Source organism: Grus americana, chromosome 1 (assembly GCF_028858705.1).
Source record: "Grus americana isolate bGruAme1 chromosome 1, bGruAme1.mat, whole genome shotgun sequence".
NCBI classification, from domain to species: Eukaryota; Metazoa; Chordata; class Aves; order Gruiformes; family Gruidae; genus Grus; species Grus americana.
The window spans coordinates 125,567,475-125,585,322 of NC_072852.1; the positions used below are offsets into that span (position 1 = coordinate 125,567,475).

Genomic DNA, 17,848 nt, shown 5'->3' on the forward strand with positions numbered 1-17,848 from the left:
TCATTTAACATAGGAACAGGATAGGAGAAAATGTCGTATGGAAAAGCTGTTGCACATCTTGGCTCATTTCTTGTCATCAGTTCTACTTAGGGTTTATCAAATTAGAAGAAAGCATAATCCAGTTATCTTACTGAGTACGAGGCAAGTTTCTTCCTGACTCTCATACATAATTAGTCTATTCCAAAGCATTTCATTTGATTTCTTTTTTATGACTGTCTTATCTATTCTATTGGCAATTTTGTATGGTAAGAACCACTGTTATCTGGGTTATTAAATCAAACTACTGCTTGGAATCTCTCCAGCAAGTATCAGAGTAAATGGTAGAAAGTGCATATTAAAATAATTCATTTTTTTTCTCTGAAACTCCAAAATGGGAAACTAATTTTTTTCCCCAGAGAAAAAAAAAAAAATGTTCAGAGCAATGATTAGGAAAAAAATTTTTTAAAGATACAAAGTTTTAGAAATGTTGAATATGGTATTGGAAATCATCTTCTTTAAAAGTCTTATTGTTACTTCTGCCTTTAATATTTGCAGTTGTTCTAGAGAATAAACAGAATTGAAGTTAAAAGTTCTATCATGCAAAAGCTTTCTCTCACTGTAGCAGCACAAATCTATTCATTTCATGACAGTCGATCAGCCAGTTCAAGAAGGTCATACCCTCATCCCAGGTGACTTCTCTCAGAGACTAAAAAAAATGCATCCACTACCCACAATACTTGCAAATGCTTCCTACTGAAAATGAAAGCTATTGGTATCACCACTTTCAAAAGAAGCATGAGAACACAACAATCCCAATTTGTGTACTTTTTCAATAACGCTTTTAAAAAAGTAGAATAACAATAACTAGTGAATCTAAAAATTGGAGATGAAAGAGATGATTGGGAGTAGCCTTAATAACTTCCATTTTTTCAGATGGTGACAGATCCTCTGGGAATAATCCTCTCTATAAAAGGATCATAGAATCATAGAATACTATAAGGTCTCCCTTGAGCCTTCTCTTCTCCAGGCTGAACAACCCCAACTCTCTCAGCCTGTCTTCATAGGAGAGGTATTACCTCCTTTTATTCTTTGAAGGGAAGGAAAGCAAAGATATCACTTCAAAAGGAAAAAGTGAAGCAGTCCTTCAAGAATAAATCGTTTGACATAAAAATACAGCACATAAGTGCGTTAGTATGTAAAATGTTGGATTTTTCATCTTCTGTCTCAAGGTCTTTTAAAAAGAAAAGAAAGTCAAGATACCCTTTTGACAGAGAATGAAAAGGATGAAAAAGCTCTGCCTTTTCATGAAAGAACTGACTGTTCAAACCATATAGAATTATCTAGATTTTTCAAACCATTCTTCTTAGAATCATAGAATACCAGGTTGGAAGGGACCTCAAGGATTATCTGGTCCAACCTTTCTTGGCAAAAGCTCCATCTAGACAAAAGCACTGTATAGACAAGATGGCCCAGCACCCTGGGTCCAATATTGGGGAGTCCACCACTTCCCTGGGGAGATCATTCCAACAGCAATTGGTTCTCATTGTGAAAAATTTTCCTCTTGTGTCAGTTGGAATCTCCCCAGAAGTAACTTGCACTCATTACCCCTCATCTTTTCCATGTGACTCCTTGTAAGAAGGGAGTCTCTGTCTTCTTTGTAGCCACCCTTTAAGTACTGGAACATGATGATGAGGTCTCTCCATAGCCGCCTTTTCTCAAGGCTGAACGAACCCAGTTCTCTCAGCCTTTCCTCATATGGCAGGCTTCCCAGTCCTTTGATCGTTTCTGTGGCCCTTCTCTGGACCCTCTTCAGCCTGTTCATGTCTTTTTTGCGTAGCGGGGACACAGTATTCCAAGTGTGGCCTGGCAAGTGCTGAGTAGAGTGGGATAATGACTTCTTTATCTCTGCTGGTGATGTCCTTGTTGATGTAACCTAGCATCCTGTTGGCTTTCTTTGCTGCAGCAGCAGCACTCTGTTAACTCACATTGAGCTGCTTGTCCCCTGGGACCCCCACGTCTCTCTCCACAGAGCTGCTCCCCAGCCAGGTAGATCCCAGTCTGTGCTGCACTCCTGGATTATGTTTTCCCAGGTGCAAGACCTTACACTTGTCCTTGCTGAACTTCGTAAGGTTCTTGTTAGCTGACCCTTCCAGCCTATCCAGGTCTTCCTGCAGGGTGGCTCTGCCTTCCGAATTCTTCAGTCTGTATACTATTTATACTGAAATCCCCAAATCCAATTACTAGCTCTGGTAAAACTGAGTGTTGTATCGACAGCTTATTTTTACAGTAACATTTTTCAGCATAAACTGTTTAAAAATAAAGCTATAGTAAGAATGAATAGCCCATTGACATAATAGTCGTAGTAGTAGTAATAATAATTATTATTATTATAATGATGTTCAAGGGAGATTAATCTGTGTGGAGAGATGTAAGCATACCTGTCTGTTTCTGATTTTCTTCTGTGGATTTTTAACTTTGTCTACAGCCTTAAATACATAGCAAGGAATGCATGAATCTTAAAAACACACTTGTAGTTACCTCAGTTCTTTCAGCAAATAGCATGTGTGAAAAAAAATCTGAAAGGTATACAGATTTTTGCCTAGGACTATTTTATTTATAATGACAATGGTTCTGGAGGTTAAAGAGCTGTTATATATTCCAGAAGATGCCTGCAAAGGTGGAAGATAGACAGTTACAAGGAAATATGCCTGTCCATCCAAAAAAGAAAATGTAGGAAGTAAATAGGAAGCAATCCCAGCACTCAAGTGCTGGAGGTCACTTGGCTTCTGTGCAAGCTCTGAAACCATTTCTCTTCATCCTTCAAGGCCCCTTCTCATGGGCTGCTGTTCCCTCCTCGAAGCCAAGGCAGGGCTTTTGTTCAGTTTCCTCTGGGTGCTGTTAACATGGCTGAGCCTTCTTCCTGATCCACTGATGCATTGGAGGTAGTGCTGCTTCCCTCGTGCTGCTCTGGCCATATGTCTTTCCTCTCCCCTTGTACCACTCTGGTGCTGTCTTGACCATTCCACAGGAAACTATATCAGCAAAAAAACCCCCCAAACCTGGCTTGCTGAGCTGAGCTGGCTCAGCATGTAGCTGGGTAGACAGCAGACACTGCGAGTGGGAACTAAAGAGAGAGCATCTACCCGTTTACTGGCAGTGCGTTTCATTTACTTCATCCAACCATATCCTTACTGGGACTGAGGACAGTCGGAAGAAGGTGATAGTGAGGCAGTGTCCCCTTTTGGATTCATGCTGTAGGCAAATTCAAAGTTCAGAACAATGAAATTCACCTCTGCCATTTATCACTAATGATGAAGTTGCTTTGCCATAGACTTCTCTTTCCATGTATTTGTAAACACAGGTTGGAGGAAATACTTCATTTCTGGTAAATGAGATTATTCCTGAGGTGAGGGCCTCACTTCTGCACCAGAGTGGTGAATCATTTAAGAAAGGTGCAAATTTTCTTCCTGTGCCTTGATAATTGACCAGTAAGCAGGAGGAGCAAAATTTAGGTGCCCCTGGTCTACAGGGTCAGTAAAAGAAATCATTCATCTTATACAGGGACTCTAACCTGGTTTTGGATTGGCCCCTTCTCCTCATTGTCAGTAGAAACAGAGGAAAGACAATAGTTCCCCATACTTTTAAAGTTAGCATTTGAGAACATCTACCTCTAAACATGAATGCAAAGGGCATTGCACGTTCCAAGCTAGGATTAAAGATAATGTGAAAAAACTCACTCAAAATATTTATGTTAATCAGATATGGCCATATAATTTGAAAAGTACAAGATCTGCCAGTTTCCAAATAAATGTTAAGACAAATATTGTAGCACTTCCAAAGAGAATTTATGGAATAAGCCCTCCTGAGAAAGCCATTTATTAAAATGAAAATGAGACTTTGGTTCTCTTAGAGAAAGTTCCTGTCTTCAGGAGTAGTTCCTTGATTCTTATGCAGAAACTCTAAATGTTACAGAAATGCTGCTTTCTTTCACTGAAATTTCCAGCAGAGGGAGCTTTACTATTACATTTTAGTAAAAAAACCCAGCTTCACTCAATTTTTTTATCTACAATCTGAAAAAGTGTGAGACGATTGGGGGTTTTTTATGGTGTGAATTCATGACATGTTAATATGGAACAATTTAAAAGGGGTAGAAAGGGAAACCCTTTCCTAGAAAGAACATTGCCATACGTAGCGTTACAGTATTTCATCATGGTTCTGAAATCAGAAAGTTCAATATAAGTTAGTAAGTGTACTGTGGCAGTAATATGGACTCTGGTCTGTTCTCTGCTTTCTCTTTCCCTAACAGTAGTGCAGGATTAGTTTGGGAGAATGGTAGTAGAATTTGGTTTTAATATTTCTCCAGTTTGTGGCTGCTCGAGAATTTGGTCACACAGTATAAACTACTTTTGTGGCACTGAAACTTACTTTGCTATTCTAGTGACCTTGTTTCCTTGACACAAAGAAGTGCTCAAAAAGCAAAGATTCTCCATCAATTGTTGTTCCACACGTTTGGCTGTGGATACCCATTCCTCTCTTGCTTTAGAAGGTGGTGAGATTTTTGACCGGATGGCATCTGTGCAGCAGGAGCAGGCACGCTCCCTGCACCATGTTCATGACAGTGATGTAATGATATATTGCTCCCAGTCTCAGTTCTTTTTGCTTGACATAGAATATTTTTTGTCCTTCTCAATCTTTCACAGGGTTTCATAACAATCTTTCAAGTTTTAACTGGTACTTCTCTAGCTTTTCCTTTGTTGCCTGCATGCAGAAGGAAGAAGGACAGGGAATAAAATTCCAGGAAAACTTCTCCTCTTCCCAAAAAAACACTTAGTCTTTGAATTTCCCTTTTCAAGCATGATCTCATCAAGATTTCCAAGCTTCGTAGTCTTCCCCTGTTGTGATGGAGTGCCAGGGATGGACACACCAAGAATCTTTATTGCTTTGGAGAAGCTCTCATTCTTTTTCCTGGCACAGACAATCCATTAAATTGACAAAATGTAAATGTGGAAAGATGATTATTCTGTCACAAGATAACACAATTATAGTGTTCTCTGTATTTAATGCAGGGCTGATTTGGTAGCTGAACAGAATACTGAAACCTATTCTGTTATTGTTCCAGTCTCTTCTTACAAATTAGTATTGGTTTAAAGAGGCCTGGTTTATTAAATTTAGGGTCATACACTGTACATGCAGGTCACCAGAAATTAAGATGAGACTATCATACATAAAAATGCACAGATATGTAAACATTGTGGTCTGGAATTAATTGCTGTATATAAATTCCCATAAAATTTTGTTAGCAGATATTTTGTGTACATGTGATCAGTGGATTATTTTGCAGTTATGTTAAAAAACACATTGCATATTGGACCATTCAAAATTCTTCTCTGTATAGGTTTTAGTGCTTCATTACCTGTTTTTTATTTTGTTTTATTTTGTTATTAATTGATACATTTAATTGATTAGTTGGTACATTTTTTAATTGATAAAACATTACTTTTTGATGCTGATGTCATTTGATTTTCACTTGGCTAATAGAAAACAGGTTATAATATATATATCAGTGTATTTGTTTTAACTTTACCTGTACATTTTCAGAGACAGATGTATATACTTTTGGACTTGGACAGTATGGGCAGCTGGGACATGGTACTTTTATTTTTGAAACTTCAGTACCAAAGTCTGTGAAACACTTGAGGAGGCATAAAATATGTAACATTACCTGTGGGGAAAATCATACTGCTGTAATTGCAGGTATGTAAGTGAAAAATTCTGAAACGCACTTCCAGTGACTATTATATTGTAAAATAATCATGCTGTGCTAACAAGTATTCTTGTTTAGAAGCCTTTGTTTTGCTATGCAGTTTCAATCTTAGTGGGTTTTTTTGTTGGTTGTTTTTTTTTTCCCGAAATTGTCTAGACTAACTCTAATCTCCAGCAGTATTTTGTCTGAAAAAAATACATACTTTTTGATCTTATTCACCAGTTGAAAATCTGAAAATAATTGTTCAGCTTTTGCTTTTGAAAGAGAAATCACAGAATCACAGAATGGTAGGAGTTGGAAGGGACCTCTGGAGATCAGCTAGTCCAACCCCCCTGCTAGAGCAGGATCACCTAGAGCAGGTTGCACAGGATCACGTCCAGGTGGGTTTTGAATCTCTCCAGAGAAGGAGACTCCACAGCCTCTCTGGGCAGCCTGTCCCAGTGCTCGGTCATCCTCAATATATTGCTTATAAATTATAATATTGCTCATAAATTAAAATATTCCTTACTTGCAGGGCCTGTTACTTTGTTTGTAATGGTTTTGTCCTGTTTTTGTACTGAATCTTTGTTATTAATAACATCCTTCCTTTTTTTTCTATATACAGAGAATGGACTCATGTTTACTTTTGGAGATGGGCGACATGGCAAGTTAGGACTTGGAGAAGAGAATTTTACAAATCAGTTTGATCCCACTCTGTGTTATAATTTCTTGAGGTTCACGGTCCTTTTGGTAAAACTTTTGTTCATCCTTCTTAGACATCAAAATGTTTATATTTTTATGAAACATGTTATTAATGAGAGTTGAAATCTCATTATAGAATTTTTTTTTTCTACAACATTTAATTAGTGGGCAAGACAAATTGAAAGAAAAAGGAAATTATATTTACTTATCACGCTGTTCATTTAGTTTGGAATGTACTTGACTTGGACTACACATATAGACTGCTTTTTAGGGCTTTATTCAGTAGTGTTATGCTATAGTGTTTTGGTCCTTAGAGCTGATAGTAGCCTATAAAATTAAATATTTGTTGCTCTTAGATTGTTGGCAGTAGGGGAGAAACTAATATCTGTTCTGAAAACACCAGAGTGACATCTTTTTAATTTTAACTACTATTTGTACAGTGGGATATTTGTTAAATCTTAAGAAAATTTGAGGACTTGCCATTTTGAATCCAAATGGGATGAGAATGGAGAAATACTGTTTTCTTTTAAGGTCATTGTTTTCATATATTTCCTGAGGTGTTTAAGAAATAAATACCACAAATTGCCAGCATCAAAAATGCAAACATGACTCAGGATTGAGCAAAATTTGGGACAAAAGTCTGTGGCTCATTTCTGTTTGTTTACTGGATTTAGAGTTTCAGGAAGTTTTAGCAGAAGTGGTAATGGATTTAAACTTTTTAGAAAGTGAAACCTCTGATCTTTATGCAATTATACTTTGTCTATTGGTGGGTGTAGGACTTTGCATTACATTTTGTGGATTTTGCGATAAAATATCTAGGTTTTTTATCACTGAAGTTATCAATATTGCCCACATTTTGACTTGCATCAAAATAATTAGCTCCAGTCCCTTCAAAATCAGTGGGACATATCTTTGCTTTCTTCTGTATCAATAATTTGATAGAGCTATCTTTTGTTCTGTTCAAGTATGTTGTATTTAAGTAAGCAGAAATGAACATAGATCACTAGTCATTAATAATTGTAATTATGTATTTTTATCTTGCTGTTGTCATTAGGAGCTAAATTTGAAGCAATTTAATGACTCTTTTATTATGTTTTTCTTATAATCTAAGTCCCTAGAGATGCTTGTAAGAAAATCAGATCCTTGTATTGATATTTACAAATGAAATAAGCAGACCTTTTTTTGGTGCCATAGGTTGCTTGTGGTGGTTGTCACATGCTAGTTTTTGCTGCTCCAAGACCTAAAGGATCTGAAGAAATAGTCTTAGAAGATTTATATGAGAGCCGTTTGACTACTACTATCTCTAAAATGAGTGGAGACTCACTACTAACAAACACCTTACAACTAACATCTGCACGCATGCGACGTCGAGAGAGGGTAAATTCAGAGCTGTTTAGAGTTGCCATACTTGTTTTAGGAAACAACATAACTTTTTAAACTAAAATCAAAGCATATACCCAGCAGATAAATATATCTCCTTAAAATGTGTCTTTTGTTTTAATGTATTAAAAAAGAAGAATGAATGTCTAATCTGGTCGCAAAATTGATGGAGGTAAAAGATAGGTATTTTACTTGCTTATTTCTATGAGAAAGACTCAAATTGGTTTTGTATTTTTTTAATTCTTAAATGTTCCTTTTATCTTTAAAAATATATTAGAAATATTAAGAGAAAGAACCTGACTCTACGGTGTTCCCTTTGAGTCCTTCAGTAGATTAAACAAGTTCACAGTTTATAAAATGTCAAAGGGGAAAGTTTCACAATCAGCTTAAAATGATCCTAAGACCCTGTAGCTACTAAAAATAGTAGTTTCTTCCCCTTTATCTCCACTACACATTCCATGTGATTTCTTTAGCAACACAATGAGTTGGATCATTTCACTTATCTGTCTGAAAACTAACTGTACCACAAAACCACGTTTATTTTGTAAAAATATATTGATGCTGTGGATTAAGTAACTCAATGTTATTTGAGGAACTAGTATTTTCATTTTAAATAAAAATCAAAATTCTTTTTATCATAGAATCTTAGAATCATAGAACAGTTTGGGTTGGAAGGGACCTTAAAGACCATGTAGTTCTAACCCCCTGCTATGGGCAGGGACACCCTCCACTAGACCAGGTTGCCCAAAGCCCCATCCAACCTGGCCTTGAACACTTCCAGGGATGGGGCATCCACAAGTTCTCTGGGCAACCTGTGCCAGTGCCTCACCACCCTCACAGGGAAGAATTTCTTCCTGATATCTAATCTAAATCTCCACTCTTTCAGGTTAAGGCCATTGCCCCTTGTCCTATCACTCCATGCCCTTGTAACCAGTCCCTCTCCAGCTTTCCTGTAGGCCCCTTCAGGTACTGGAAGGCTGCTGTAAGGTCTCCCCCGGAGCCTTCTCTTCTCCAGGCTGAACAACCCCAGCTCTCTCAGCCTGTCCTCACAGGAGAGGTGCTCCAGCCCTCTGATCAGCTTCGTGGCCCTTCTCTGGACTCACTCCTTTGTCTATATTTTAAGACTGCTTGAGATTATTGTGTAGAAACTACCTAAAATATCCCACTGTATCTTTCCATTTTGTATAAATTATTAAAATATTCAAGAAATTTTTTTTATGCTTTGCATACAGTGTTACAACACTGTATCATCAGCTAAAGGAAAGTGCCACTGTTAAGTATGAGAGGTTGCTTGCAATTTATTCTTCTACTCTTATTCTCAATATTTTGTTCTTAATCTTCTAAAGGAAAAGTCACCAGAACAGTTTATTCGAATGGCGCGAACCCTACCTCCACTGGGAGAAGGCTTCCTAAGATCTTCATTGCCTGTGACAAGCAACACTAGCCCACTTTGTTTTTCTGCAAGAAGTCTTCCTAAAGCTGAACCTATGAAGGATAGACACCATGAAAAAGGTGAAGTGTCCCCACATTTTGTTGCTGTTTTCTGAGAATTATGTAATTTGGCTCTGATCGTTCATAAACAAATGCTCAGTTTGAACATAAAAGAAGGTTTAAGTTCAGTCTTACCTCAAGAAGGTCTAGCAGAATACAGACGTGAAAGTTGAGAAGCGTGTACGAGAAATTGCCTCACATTTGGTTCATGTTTGGAAAACAGGCTTAAATATTTAGAGGAGGGTTGAGTAAAAGAAAAACAACTTCTGAATTGTACCAGAGGTTCCTCGAGCCTGTAGAAATATGACTTCACAAAAATACCATAAGATTAGTAACCACTTTCTCCATTTTCACAAAAAAAGAGAATTACAGAAAAAATGTTGATTAGGAACAGTCATAAAGAGACAGGCCTACAACAGACCTTGGATAAGAAAAGAGCTCTACTAATTCTTATAGGAACTTTCTTCTTCACTTGGAAATGCAAAAGTACTCTTCACTCTGTTATCTAAGATAACAAGGATTTGCAATATTCCAGCTAATGCAGAAGCCTGGATAAAAATGATACTGATACAGTGCTGGACGTTTGCACAGTTTCTCTAGAGCAGTTCTGGACTTCATCTGGGTTCCTGAGCATGAGTGATTTCCTGGGCAGAGCAATGCTGAAGAGTACAAAATGCAGTGATCTGTGTAAAAGTTAGCTCAGATTTATTTGACAGTTAAATCCAATTTGAAAGTAATTAATTCAGTTAGAATTAAGATGATTATTTGTAAAGCTGCCAGCATGTCCATTAGCATTTCTGGTTCCAGGAAGGCAATGCAGTGAAATTTCAATTGCCTTTGGAGTCTTCTGAGGCCTAAAACCTCAGGTTTTGTGCCATATGAAAGTAGTCATATACCTGATGAACGTGATGTGAACCTGAAAATGATGTAGGTACATTTTAATGATGCTGCATTGAAGTTAAACTCACTGTCTCTCCATCCATTACACAGATAATGTGCAATGTAGATAATATGACTGCAGCTAATTTAGTCTAATTGGTACACTATTATTAAAGATATTATCCAAAAGAAGTTTTGCTCCATGTAATATTTATGCTTTGAAAACCTGCAAAAATGGTCAGAGATCTACAGTGCACTAAGGTCAGATTGCTCAGCTTGTTAATGCTGATGAAAAGGGGGTGGAAGTGTTTCTGCTGTGTCTTAGGCTGGGGGAATGAGGACTCTCAGGACTTCACTACTATGTCAGCAAAATAGAGATAATCTGTTTTACAAGAGTGGAGTGTTCTGTTTGCTATATATTGCTTTTTCCTATGGTATTTGTTTACCTTCCCGTATTTTACCTTAAAGAAAAGAATCATCAGAAAGATAAACCTGGTGAAGGCTCTGCAGAAGAAGATTCAGATGATGAAAATAATGACAGAAACCTTGGAGATACAAGTGACATCCTAAATATGGTAATATATTCCACTAATAAATCTGTGATTCAATCATTTTTATGGAGGGGAAGAACAAAGCAGCTAAACCATGTTTCAAGTTCTAGTACAGAACTCCTGGCTAGCCAAGAACATCGTATGTGGCATCAAGAAATACTGACGTACTGTTAAATGAGCATGCATTTCATGTCATCATTATCCAGTGCTAAAGTTTGTTTACATTTTCCAAGTAACGTAGTATGAGATTGAAACAGTCCAAGTAGCACAGCCCCTCTGCATGCTTTAGCATATATATATGAAAATATCAGAAGGGAAAGGATACTACATCGTCATCTCTATCTCTGACCTTCCTCATCTTGATGATTTCCAAGAGAGAGAACTTCAGGAAATGAAGCGGAGACCTGTCTTTTCCTGTTCCTAGAAGAGCTTTTTTAGTACAGGTCGATCATTTAAAGGGAAGACCAAAATGCAGACATTTTGATTTTTTGGTGATCCCCAAGCAAGTTCCTCTGTTTTTCTTTTATTTAAAAAATATGTTCACCATGTCACTTGTGCACCTTTTCAAAACATTTTGTTCTCTCTCTCAGCAGATAGGTCAATGTCCTGGCCTTAACGCAGTGCACTGGAAAGAGAGTTGGTTTTTGTCTTTTTTTAACTTCAGTGGAATGGAAACAAATGAGCAACTCACTGTGGACTCAGCTCAGGATATGTTGTCAGTTATGCTGGAGGGATTGCACATTTTACAGGAATTATTACTTGTTTGTACTTAACAGTACTTAGTAATTTAACAATCTGTTTGTCCATACCATTTATTTAACAGTTATAAAACTTTGTTTTCATATACAAGGAAAAAAATTGTTTTAGATATGATGCACAACATGGCCTTCATTAATTTATTGAGGCATTATTTATAATATATTGCACACTTTTTGTGCTAGACTTCCTTCTCCTTTTTTTTTTGTACCCATTGTGAATCAATTTTAAAACATTTGTCACAATGAAACAGTAAATTTCAAAAAAGTCTGTCAGGCAGACTTGTCAAAATACAAAGAAAAATGATTGCTCTTCTTGAATCTGAATGAGAGTAATCTGTTACAGCATAGTTGTTTCAATTTTTCTAAACTGTGGCAACATACATCTTATTGACAAGTGTGACAAGAGGAGGAAAAACCTTTAATATCATATTGATGATACATATTCTTGGGAGTCAGAAACCAGAGCTGTCCTTGCTCACTGTGTTGAAAAAGAATATGGTGGTTAAACCATAAGCAGTTAACAAACACCAGCAGAGAACATTATCTTGTTATTTCAAGTATAAGGGAAGGAATAACCAAAATCTGACTATACTTGCCAAACTCGTAGTATTCTACATTGCCTTGCCTTTTCTTTTTTTTTTGTTTTATGTAGAAGAGATAAAGGCATTAGATTCCAATGAAAATTTTGGCTGTATAACGTTTCCTTGATAATGTTCTTTCAAGGCTGTGGTATCAAACTGAATGTTAAGTTGAAGGGTGTGATGCTAAGGGAGTAGGGTGTTAACATTTGTAGCCACAGCTTCACGGTGAGTGGAAGGTGGATCTAAAATGCGCTTGCGGGCTGTAAGAGAGGGCACGTACCTTTCAGTCTCTGCAGACAGTTTAGAGGGAGTGGAAGTGAAATAGGTGAGTCGAGTGATCATAAAGATTTGTCTCAACCTGACTGTGCAATGGTATTAAAATGTTCATATAACTTATAATAGCTCTGTTTGGTAGAACTGGGCTTTGATGCTGCTTTCACTACTAGTTATATTTATTTTTTTTTAATACAGATCTTATTCTTTGCAGACACATGCAATGAAATTGAATCCCAGTGACCAGTCCTTACAGTTATCACCACTCCAGAAACAAAAGGTACTGTAACTAATTATATATATACACACACACATGTATAATTAATACTGATGTTTAAATGTTCTATAATTCTTTATTATCCTTGTACTTCATTGTTTTGCTTTGAGTTTTAAAAAAGCTAAGCAAATTTTATAGGCCTCCTCCTGCTAATTTTCTCATTATCCTCGAGGTAAAATTCTAAGAAGCTGACGGAAGTCAGAGAGAGTTTGTGCATGCACATAGAACTCCCCATAGCCAGCATAGCTGGAGATGAGAGCATATAATACTTCACCAGTTTAAAGAACAAAAGACTATCATATATACTTTGTAACTTATGCTGGTAACACACATTTCTACTGGTTTGTTGATATTGAAATATTTTAATTGACTTTTGGGACACAATGTAAGTAAATATTTTATTTACAGAAATTCACCATGGAGTATATATAAAGGAGCAATAATACTGTTTTTAATTATGAAATTAAAATACTTTTGTATTATTTTTCTATTTCACTCCTAAAGTGATCCCAGCATTTCAGCATTTTGGTATATTTCATTATAATTTTATATTTTAAAAAATATTCTACAGAATTTGTTTAATAAGTGTAAAATTTAAAGCAGAAAGACAACAGATTTTCAGACTTCTTAGAAAAAGCATAACAGTGAGTGCATCAGATGATTTCCTAAGGGGAAAGATGGAGGAAGGTGTAAGAGAACTGCAGTTCTTTCCTTCCATTCATACAGCCTCACACATTGCATGTGCTCTTGCTTATGGGACAGATACTGGCTGCACAGTTCTTCTTGCATTCACTTTGTGTGCTTGGATAGTGAAAAAGGAGTAGTAGTACATTTATCAACAGAATGTTTCCTTCTTCTAATATGTGCATTTGTAAATTCATTTCATGTGAAAGACTCTACCTTTTATGCTGTCTTTCAGACCTCTCATACAAATTGCTTCTTTTCTTGTTCAGATGTTTTTGTAACCTTTTTCTTTTGCTGTCATTTGTTCTTAATGCTTTCCTTCTTTCTCTTTAATTTTCTGCTTCTCATGTGGAATAGAAGAACAAAAAAAATGTGAAACTGAAAAGAGATGGTAAGGGTGGGCTGAAAAACAAGGATTCTGATTTCATGAAGGAGGGCTCAAAATTAGACTCTGGCTCTTTACAAAAGCTGTCTTCACTTTCAGAATCACCGGGACAAGATTTAGAAAAAAGTAGTGCCTTTGTAGGGAAGCCTGTGGCCAAAAAAAATACAATGAAAGGTAAATCTGAGAATGTACAAAGTGTTAGTACTTTCAAAAGTGATGTTCAACAAATTACTAGGGACAAATGCAGATTAGTGAAAAGGGAAAAAGAATATGTGGAAAATCCTGAATTTGTCAGAGAGGAGGTACCTTATAATCTTCCTGCTGAAAAACAAGTTCTGACTGAAAAAACAAATTCTTCCAATAAAAAGTCAAAAGCTGTTAAATCAAAGCAATCCCTTAAAATAGATGTACTTCCTTCTGCATCCAGGCCCAAGACTGATTCATTAATTGTACAAAAATACAATCCTGTTAAAAAGCAAAGAAGTCAAGAAGCAGTAGAAGGTCGAAACAAAATAGAGGATGTTGTTGAAAAATCTGATAAATGTGAAAGAATATGCATCAGAGGAAAAGAAAGTAGTGACAAGCAAAGGGTTTTTAAAAAAAAGGATCAATTTTTAAAACAAATAGCTGTAACTATGTCATCATCTTCATCTGAGGAAAGCAGTAATGGTCTTGCAAAATATGGACGTAAGAGTAGGGAAAAAGAGGAGGACTACTGTGAAGGCAGAGAAGTCCAGAAGGCAATGAAAACAGCAGAAAACGTGGAAGATTTGGACTTAGAAAAAGAAGACAGTGAGACTGAGGAAGCTACAAACAGCGAGAAAGAATGTGTAGAAGAGACTGATATAAAAAGTCTGAATGAGGAAGAAACAAACTCTGAAGCCAAATCTGATGAAGACAGGCAGTTAGAAATTAAGAATGAGGAGGCATCTATTCAAGAGCAGGAGAGTGAAGGCAGTGGAAAGGGTGAAAGTGGAAAAGAAAAACTAGATGAAACAGTTGACAGTGAAGGTGAACTAGGGAAGGAAGAAGAAGAGAGTGAGGTTAAAAAAGACAGATATGAAGGTTCAGTAGAACAAGATGAAGACGAAGAGGAAAAAGATAATGAGGAAGAAAATGAAAGAGAGAAATCACAGGCTGAACAAGATGGTGAGAATGAGGGTGCAGAAGAGATTGAAGAGATTAATCAGGAAGATGGCAAAGAGCAAGGAGATGAGGAAGGCAGGTTGATGGAGGAAGAAGAAATGCTGAGTGAGGGAGAAGACAAGGATATGGAGGAGGAGGAGTATGTGAAAGAGGAAGACACTGAAAAAGAAAAGGAGGAACAGGTTAAAAGTGAGGGAAGAGATGAGAATGAGGAAGGAGGTGAAGATAGAGAGGGGGAGGAAGAAAAAGAGATAGAGGCAGAAGAGGAAGGAGAAGATGAAAAAGAAAGTGAAGAAGGAAACAAAGAAAGGGAGAATGAAAAAGACGAAGGTGAAGAGGAGGAGTTAGAAGAATCATTGGCAGGAATGGAAGAAGATGAGGTATCTGAAGAACGGGAAGAGGAAGATGCCAATAGGCCTAGGAAGGTGGGAGAGTGTGGAGTGGAAGAAGAAGGAGAAGAGGGGGAGGATGAAGTGAAAGAGGAAAGAGAGGATGAGGAGGAGGGAGAGGAAGGAGCAGAGGCAGAAGCAAAAGGGGAGGAGGGGGAAGAAGATGAAAACGAGGAAGAGGAGTGGGAAAATGAAGAAGAGGAAGGGGAAGAAGAAGGAGAAGATGAAGAAGAGGGAGAAGAGGTGGAAGAAGATGAGGGAGAGGGGGAGGAAGAAGAAGAGGGAGAAGAGGTGGAAGACGATGAGGGAGAAGGGGAGGAAGAAGAAGAGGGAGAAGAGGTGGAAGACGATGAGGGAGAAGGGGAGGAAGAAGAAGAGGGAGTGGACGAAGAAGAGGGAGAAGAGGGAGCGGAAGAAGGAGAGGGAGAAGAGGAAGTGGAGGGAGAAGAGGGAGTGGAGGAAGAAGAGGGAGAAGAGAGAGTGGAGGAAGAAGAGGGAGAGGAGGAAGAGGGAGGGGAGGAAGAAGAAGGGGAAGAGGGAGAAGAAGAAAAAGGGGAAGAGGGAGAGGAGGAACACGAAGGGGAAGAGGGAGAAGAAGGAGAAGAGGAGGAAGGGGATGTGGGAGAGGAGGAAGAAGAGGATGAAGGAGAGGAGGAAGAACAAGAGGAAGAGGAAAAAGCAAAAGGTAAAAGAAAACCTGATAGTAATAAGCTTCCACAAAAGAAGAGCAAAACCAGGAGGCCAGGGAAGATGGAAAGTACTGCTTTACCAAACAGCTCTAAACAAAAAATGAAATCCAAACAGCACGTAGCAAATGGTTTACATAATTCAGAACAATTTTGGAACAATGTGCTACCTCATTATTTAACACTAAAGTAGCACAGACTACTGGAGATGCATTTTAAGCCTATTCAGGAAACTTTGGAACTATGGCAGATTGACTTTTATTACTTAATATTTTTTTAATGTAGTCAAAATGTATTATTATGCATATACTTTAAGTGCCAATTTCTTGAAAAGGTCTGAAGGAAATGTTTAGATTTGGGAAGCTTTTATATAAATTGTTGATAAAGTCATTCACACAATCATCTTTATCATGTATGACACAGATTTTAAAAAATAATTGCTGAGGAGGCAAAATATGTTTGCCTGTTAATTAAATTATAATGTCATGCTGACAACATGAAGTATACATTGTAACAGTGTAATCTTCTTTGCCTTTGAATCAGATTTCTTAAGGTAATGCATCAGTTTTAGTGGCAGTACAGCTTACTTGTTAATGTGCCTTATTGTCGTGGTTTAACCCCAGACGGCAAATAAGCCCCACGCAGCCACTCTCTCACTCCTCCCCACCAAGGGGACAGGCGAGAGAATCAGAAGAGTAAAAGTGAGAAAACTCGTGGCTTGAGATACAGGCAGTTTAATAGGTAAAGCAAAAGCCGCGCACACCAGCAAAGCAAAGCAAGGGATTTATTCCCCACTTCCCATGGGCAGGCAGGTGTTCAGCCATCCCCAGGAAAGCAGGGCTCCATCACGCCTGACGGGGACTTGGGAAGACAAACGCCATCACTCCGAATGTCCCCCCCCTTCCCTCTTCTTCCCCCAGCTTTACATGCTGAGCATGACGTCATATGGTATGGAATATCCCTTGGGTCAGTTGGGGTCAGCTGTCCCGGCTGTGTCCCCTCCCAACTCCTTGTGCACCCCCAGCCTCTCGCTGGTGGGGTGGGGTGAGAGGCAGCAAAGGCCTTGGCTCTGTGTGAGCACTGCTCAGGGATAACAAAAACATCCCTGTGTTAGCAACACTGTTCTCTGCGCAAATCCAAAATGTATCCCTGTACCAGCTAGTATGAAGAAAACTAACTCTGTCCCAGCCAAAACCAGCACACTTATATGAAAGGAGTGTCAGTAAATCATCAAAGATACATATTTTTAAATTTTAGTATCACTCCGTATTCATTCCCCCTACTTTTCTTCTGTTCATACATATACAGGTAAAATGTTTGAGTACTCAGCGTAAGTTAAAGAAAAGACAAGTTGCCAAATTTACATGGGTCAGCAGATGAGAGGTTAATGGCAATACAAGCGTGGGTAAATGGTGGCCTGGGCTTTTTTGAAGGCCTTAAGGTTCACTTGTTATTTTGGTGTCAGCACACAGTTATGTGAAAAAAGGGCAATACAAGTCTCAGAATCTGGCCTAGATTGCATTAGAGTCAGAATGCATCTGTTCAGGGATAATTTTTGACTATCACATTTAGTGACTAGACATAATTAAGAATTTGAAAATACACACCTGTAAAACATTATTTACTTGTGTATACTGTGCAGTAAACAAAAGATTCAATAGCTGCCTACAAAAGACTACATTACGTTAGTCATCTAAGGTTCTCAAGGAGGGGAACATTCTTGGTTGCGGTATGAAGTGTATATATGTTTTCAGGATCAGAGCCTCAGCTTCTCTTCATTGGAGAATTGTTTTCCCTCCTAAAAATCACATCTGTGATCTCCAAAAAGACGATGATGTAATAAACCAAGAGTCCAGATGGAATAGTAGAGAAAATGGCATGAAAGGCTGAATTCTTTTTGGAAAAGACAAAGTACGTTAATACTTCTGGAGTTTCCTTAAAATA

At 37.8% G+C, this 17,848-nt stretch overlaps 1 protein-coding gene across 4 annotated transcripts in view; it reads left to right on the forward strand.

Annotated features, from left to right (window-relative positions):
- The window catches only part of RPGR (retinitis pigmentosa GTPase regulator), a 44,016-nt gene extending 27,213 nt beyond the window's left edge, over nt 1-16,803 (forward strand). For all 4 annotated transcript variants that reach the window (XM_054813714.1, XM_054813715.1, XM_054813716.1 and 1 more), the window contains 7 exons: nt 5,578-5,733; nt 6,348-6,472; nt 7,619-7,801; nt 9,151-9,316; nt 10,643-10,749; nt 12,552-12,617; nt 13,656-16,803. In XM_054813714.1, coding sequence (XP_054669689.1) covers nt 5,578-5,733; nt 6,348-6,472; nt 7,619-7,801; nt 9,151-9,316; nt 10,643-10,749; nt 12,552-12,617; nt 13,656-16,097 — 3,245 coding nt within the window. In that variant the 3' untranslated portion in view covers nt 16,098-16,803. The remainder of the gene's footprint in view (nt 1-5,577; nt 5,734-6,347; nt 6,473-7,618; nt 7,802-9,150; nt 9,317-10,642; nt 10,750-12,551; nt 12,618-13,655) is intronic.
- The last annotated feature ends 1,045 nt before the right edge of the window (nt 16,804-17,848 follow it).